Source organism: Centroberyx gerrardi, chromosome 23 (assembly GCF_048128805.1).
Source record: "Centroberyx gerrardi isolate f3 chromosome 23, fCenGer3.hap1.cur.20231027, whole genome shotgun sequence".
In the NCBI taxonomy this organism is placed as follows: domain Eukaryota; kingdom Metazoa; phylum Chordata; class Actinopteri; order Beryciformes; family Berycidae; genus Centroberyx; species Centroberyx gerrardi.
Window position 1 is genome coordinate 4439747 of NC_136019.1, and position 6617 is coordinate 4446363.

At 40.4% G+C, this 6617-nt stretch overlaps 2 protein-coding genes across 5 annotated transcripts in view; one reads left to right on the forward strand and one right to left on the reverse strand.

Moving 5' to 3' along the window:
• Positions 1–800: 800 nt before the first annotated feature.
• col4a6 (collagen, type IV, alpha 6) overlaps positions 801–6617 on the reverse strand; it is a 444271-nt gene continuing 438454 nt past the window's right edge. Inside the window, exon 49 of the mRNA XM_078291595.1 lies at positions 801–1210. The gene's annotated coding sequence lies outside the window, so the exon portion shown is untranslated. The remainder of the gene's footprint in view (positions 1211–6617) is intronic.
• The window catches only part of LOC139921131 (E3 ubiquitin-protein ligase TRIM21), a 13679-nt gene continuing 8807 nt past the window's right edge, over positions 1746–6617 (forward strand). For all 4 annotated transcript variants that reach the window (XR_013507988.1, XM_078291760.1, XM_071911295.2 and 1 more), the window contains exons 1-3: positions 1746–1973; positions 5520–5661; positions 5909–6203. Coding sequence is in view for 3 of the 4 variants with exons in the window: in XM_078291760.1 (XP_078147886.1) it covers positions 5521–5661; positions 5909–6203 (436 nt within the window). In the remaining variant the exon portion in view is untranslated. The remainder of the gene's footprint in view (positions 1974–5519; positions 5662–5908; positions 6204–6617) is intronic.

Sequence of the window (6617 nt, forward strand, 5' to 3'; positions counted from 1 at the left end):
CAGAAGTGTAGTGAGAAACGATGGACAGCTACGAAGGCTAAAAAACCTCGTTCTCAAGCCAAAAAAGCAAATGACAAAGCAGATTTGCTATTCCAGTATTTAGCTTGGTGATATATTGGCTCTTCACTGGATGTTTATGTTGGATTTCTGCTCTAATTAGCTAGCTTACTCCTCTCTACTGCTATTACTTTATTGTTTGTGTCAACTACAGGCCACCGTAGCTGAAGGGGATGGAGGGGGTTGTGTAAGAGACTTATGTAGTAGGAGATAGAGAAGTTTTATAGATGTTGCAATTCCTAAAAGTCACCAATAGACGTCAATAAAGGTCATAGATTACTTAATGCATCTTTAATAATCATAGCATATTTGCGTATCAGCAATATTGAAACATTTCATTCAATTTTACAATGGTCACTGTTGTTGAAACTGCAACTGCAACTTGCATCTTTATTCTCTTTATTCTCTATATATGCATTTTAATTCTCTCTTCTTATACACTTGATCTCTTTTAATTTGTTTTTTTATTTATCTTTTCCCTTATTTCTTATTTACAGTAATGTCTTATATACCTTGTGTAAAGCGTTTTGAATTGCCTTTGTGTGCGAAATGTGCTGTATAAATAAACTTGCCTTGCCTTGAAAGTAATGAAGATGCTGATATACAGTAAGATGCAGAGGTGGGGACTCGAGTCACATGACTTTGACTCGAGTCAGACTCGAGTCCAAGTCATGTGACTTGACTTGCTGCATGAAGAGAAGACTTGAGACTTGACTTGACTTGGGTTCTGGTGACTTGGGACTTGACTCTGACTTGTACTCTGATGACTTGAAAAGGTTTCTAAAGTCTTGACTTGAGATCTTGTGTTTGTGTAAATGACTCAGATTGAAAGTGATGAGATTTGTTCCAGCAGACGACTGAATTTAAATTCTGTTTTCTGAATTTGTATGGAATGATTGAATTTATTGAAGTTGAAACTGATTATAGAAATCAAACTCATGATGCTCTTACCAAGTTTTTATCCTATTAAAACCATATTGCATTGAAAAGTCCTAGATATTTCGTTTTCTTTAAGATATTAAATTGATACTGGACTCTTGATTTGTTCTGACTTGACTTGTTGTTCTACATTTAGACTTGAGACTTGACTTGAGACTCGTGCCTCAAGACTTGAGACTGACTTGGGACTCGAGCGAAGTTGACTTGGTCACACCTCTGGTAAGATGCCAAAAGTGCAATGAAATAATTTTGGTTCTCAAATCATCAGGACTCATAATCGCGATTAATAATCAGAATCACAATATCTTTACAAAGTAATGGTGATGATCATTGCAGCCACAATCATACAGACCGATGGAATTACATTGTTAAAAAGTTTAAAGCACCTGATACATTGTTCCCGTGCGCTGAGGAAACTAAAGTTGACTTTGCCTGAAGCAAGACAGACAAGAAACAAAAATGTCATTGACAGTTTTGAGTAAAAATAGGGTGAGGTGAGAAGCTGTGACTGTTTGACCTGCTCTGTGTGTGGGTGTGTGTGTGTCTGTGTGTGTGTGTGTGTGTGTGTGTGTCGGTATCGGACGTCCCCCACCCACCCCCTTAAGCAAAACCAGTCCTACCACATTTACTGGGCTGGCAGACTGACAGGTGAGTGGGCGTGGTGCAGCTAGCCACAGGTGGAGAGGAAAATCACAAGCACGCTGGCCCTCGCACACACTCATATATATATATATTTCACTGAGCGAGGAGCACACACACTTGGTAAGCGAGGGTGTGAGTGTTTGGGAGATACTTAGCAAGAGGACGAATCTCAAAGAATCAAGAAAGAAGACAGACAGAAAGAGGGATTTACAGCTGTGCATCCCTGGAGCGTTTTCCACCTAAAAGACTTTTTACAGGAAATTGAAACACACACCTGAAGGAGTTCAGCTGGACACTGAAACATCTGAACACCCGAGTCTCACCTGGACCAGCAGGTAAGGTGCCGGCCAAGTCCTGGTTCTGCTCTCCCATTTCATATGGAATTGAACCTGACACGCTTATCCAGAGGAACTTAAAAAGTGCAAAAGGAGAGAAAGCTTAAATTCCCGAAATCGTCATCATTACAAATAGAAAGGAGCGCAAGAGGACAAAAACAGCATGATGACAGTAACAGATATTCCTTTGATGGGTAAAAATACAGTAACAGGCAGGAAGAAAAAGTGGATTTTTAAAAATGTAATAAGGCAGGAGACGTGTTAGGAGCAAGTAGAAGAAGAAGATATGGGAGGGAAGGATGTGATTCAGATTATTTATTAGAGAGGAAAAGGGCAGTTTTGAATTTCAGACACCAATTACATGATAGGTTCATTAATCCAGAACAAGTTTGTGTATTTTCTGTAAGAAAACGACACTGTTGACTCCAAGGTTGATGTCAGTTTGCGTTCAAGTCACTCATCTAAAAATGAGTTTCAGTCCAAAATCAGTTGCTGACATTATATTAAAGCACAGTATGGATGGTTATTAAAGTCGCAGGAACACCTTTGCTTACATAATAGATGTTTTTATGGATATAATCATCTGTTTTTGAGTTGTTGAGTTGTTTTTGATTGACTAATGGATTAGGCTGGGGACTAATCCTAGAGGGCTAGAGGAATCGGGCCGTCCCATCCGGACAATGCAGACAAAATAATCTGTGAAATCTGTCATTATGTGATGAAAGGATTTTGAAAAGTCCCTAAAAGCCTTGTGTCCTGAGCCTCACTTGTTACCAAGGTAGAAGCTCTTCCTCCCTGCAGGTGTCCACAAGAAATATTAACAGCATTTACAGATATACAGAATAAAACTAATATTAACAATTTAACATGAAACAATAATAATTCATATTACATACAGATTATGTTACAAAATTCCAAAGAGAAGAAACGATCATGTTAAAAGAATACCAATGAGAAGAAGAATACACACAAAAAAGAGAAGAAATATATGTAACAAAACATGAGAGGTGAATAACAACGTAACACTTAATGATGCGTATGATACATAAATATGAAACTGAATATTTGAATTTGTGTTTAAAGCTATATTTATGATATTAGACAATTAAACTGTAGAGTATAATAGGAGGTTGTCAAACTATAAAATACGACCGCAACATCTTTCATCACAGAGGAGCGGCTGCTGAACCCAAATACAGGAGTCTGTTTGTGTAGACAGATATGTGATCGTGACACGTTGATGTTATGTGATGAGCAGTGTGTGTGTGTGTGTGTGTGTGTGTGTGTGAGCGATAATGTCAGTTTTGCAGGACAGAATCTTGCCCCACTTCATTCCCGAACAAACAGTCTTCTGACCTCCCTAATCTGATTTACAATGACAAGAGATGTGTGTGTGTCTGTATGTGCATGTGTGTGTGTGTGTGTGTGTGTGTGTGTGTGTGTGTGTTATATAAGGTGTCCATTTTTCTCACATTACAAACCTTTCCTCTATTAAGCTCTTTCTACTTTGCTCTCCCTTTCTCCCCTTTCTTTCTCTCCCCCTTTTCTCCCTTTTTCTGTCGTTCTCACACTCATCAGCTTTTAAAAAGTTTATTAACGTAAATCCTACCACTTTGAATCCCTTAGATAGAAAAGAAATAGTAAAATTTGCTGTGATCTAGTCTTTTTTTTCCCTTTTCATTCTTCTCTCTCTCTCCCTCTCTCTCTCATTCACTCTTTGCTGTTCAAAACATCAGCAGCTGTCCTCCAACTGTTCACTTCCCTCGTCTGAGAAAGCCTTAACTTGTATCAAGTTGTATTAGTGGCTGTAAGTTAGTTATTTGGATGTGGTTTCCTGTGGTCTGTGGCAAGGCTCCGCTTTCCTTTAAGTTCGGATGAAAAAAAAAATCTTTAAACTGTTATTAAAGTAATTTAAGGCATTAAGCCTCTCTCAGAAGTCACCATAAATGATTTTAAAGCTGCACTGGGAAACTTTGCATGTTGGCAGCTCCAAATGGCAGCCAGAGGTAACTGTTTGATATGTGTATTGTATTCAGTACCCAGAAATCAGTAAACGTCACACAGCTCGCTCACGTTTCCCAACCCGGCCGGTCTGTGATGCTTTATACCAAAGAAACCAAAGAGACCAGAGAGGAGAAGATGGTGAGTCCAGCTTTCTCTGGACGGAGCGGATTTCATTTTACATTGAATTAGTGGAGATGAGACGCTCTTCTCTGTTGCGGCCCCACTTTGTGATTCAGGCTGATAAGACAGGTGTATTTTTGCATGTATTGGACTACATTTGTATTTTAATAAAGTGGTAATGTTTTGGGCAGAGGAAGGTCCTAACACTGCGAGGGTTAGGGGTTCAATTCCCTCTGCAGCTCAGTGGATAGAGCTTGGTACAAACGCTGCCTGGGTTACAGGTTCCAATTCATCTGGAGACACCCAAACTGAAATGATATGCAGTTACGGTTCTGTAATGCACTTTGGATTGGAAAAAGTTTCCATTACTGATTGAATAGTTGAATGAATATGTATGCGTTATAGAGCTTTAACATGACGGAACGCACCTTGTCAGATTTCAGTCAGGAGAGACTCGGTTGAACGCTCAAATGAAAATTGACGTTGGTGGAGGAGGGGCGAAGGTAAGAACAGCGACTGGAGTGACAGCAGCATACAGAATAGATCCGCGAGTAACAAAATAGCATAATAGGTGACGACATACTCCCAGTCATTGAGACTGACTGTGTGAAAAGAGAAAGAAAGTGTCGGCTAACTCTGATTGGTTCTCTGAAAAACAAAAAGACTGAGAGTTTTTCATCAACTCTGACTGGGTAAAGAGAAAGCGTGAATGAAACCAGAGAGGTCGGTGGTTTTATGTAGTCTTCCTGATTGAACTTGCTCATAAACTTCATTTCTAAACTGATCTACAGCCACACCACAACAAGCTTTGTCAGATAGCTCTCTTTTAGACTGCGATATATCGTTTAGATTTAGTCTACAAAGCTGTATTCTGTCTCTCTGTCTCTCTCTCTCTCCCTCTCTATGTGACAGTAGCATGAATTAGATATGCCATACTCATGTGTTTGTCATGTGAAAAGGTTGGCAAACGGTTATGTTTAAAGTTAAGGTTAGGGTAAAGTTTCAGTCATGGCTTAACACAAATTTTCATTGAAAATTAAAGCGTCACTGACAATAGAAAACTTCACGAGTTGGGAATTTAATCCAGGTTGTTGGCGTTGAAGGTATATTTCATTTAATTAATTTAAGATGGAGCACATTCTTTGCATTTTAAGACATTGTACTCATTTCACAATCATGAGACCACGCTGACCAAAAATGTCACCAAAATAAAGAAACAAAGATCTTGAGGATTACCACTTTAAAAATATGGCCCAAGCTACTGTAAGAGACTTAGAGAGATTAATTTTTCCATGTGTATCTCTCCCTCTCTCTCCCTCTCTCTCTCTCTCTCTCTCTCTCTCTCTCTCTCTCTCTCTCTCTCTCTCTCTCTCTCTCTCTCTCTCTCTCTCTCTCTCTCTCTCTCTCCCTCTCTCCACACAGGATGTCCTTGTGCGGTAGTTTCCTGTCTGATGAGCAGTTCCAGTGCTCCATCTGTCTGGACGTGTTCACCAACCCGTCCTCCACACCCTGCGGCCACAGCTACTGCATGGCCTGCATCAGCCGATACTGGGATGGGTCTAAGGTGTGTGTGAGTGTGTGTGTGTGTGTGTGTGTGTGTCCATTTATTGACTAGCATGGTTGACTAGCATGGTATCCAAGTGCTCACTGATTAAAGACATTCCCTCCTTACTTTCTTCTTTACATCCTTCTTCCTCGCATCTTCACTTCTCTACTTCCTTTCCTTCCCTCTGTTCTTTCCCCCCTTCTTTCCTTCCCTCCCTCCTTCTCCTCTCCTCTCCTCTCCTCACCTCTTCCCACCCCTCCTCCAGGTATGCCAGTGTCCTCTGTGTAAGAAAACCTTCCAGAAGCGACCGGACCTCCAGATCAACCGGACGCTGAGGGAGATCACCGAACAGTTCAAATCCATGAGAGGAGGAGGAGGAGTAGGCAGGGAGAAGAGAGGGGGGAAAGGAGGAGGAGGATGGATAGGAGGAGGAGGAGGAGGAGGAGGAGGAGGAGGAGGAGGAGGAGGAGATGGAGGCATGCCGGAGGATTTGTTTGACGAGTTGAGGAAGAAGCTGCCGCGGCCTCTGCCGAAGATCCCGGTGACGCTGAACGGTCACGGTAGGCTTGTGTGATGTGAATTAGGTTTAAGTCTAAGTCTAGATACTAGGGTTAGACTGATATATCGGGCTGATATCGGCCTTTTATTAAATATCGGATATCGGCCAGTCATGTGCTAAACCTAAATCTAAATCTAAATTATTGTGTGTGTTAAGGTTTTAAGATAGTTAATAACTTCAGCTAAATTCAAACAGTGCATAATGAATTTTACTTAGTTTAACGTCAGAATTCTGAGAATAAAGTCAGAGTTCTGAGTTTACAGTTAGAATTCTGAGTTTAAAGTCAGAATTCTCAGATTAAATTCAGAATTGTCAGAATCTCAGAATTCTGGCTTAAAACTCAGAATTCTGACTTTATTCTCAGAATTCTCAGATTAATCTCAGAAATCAAATCATTTTTTCACATGTGGCCCTC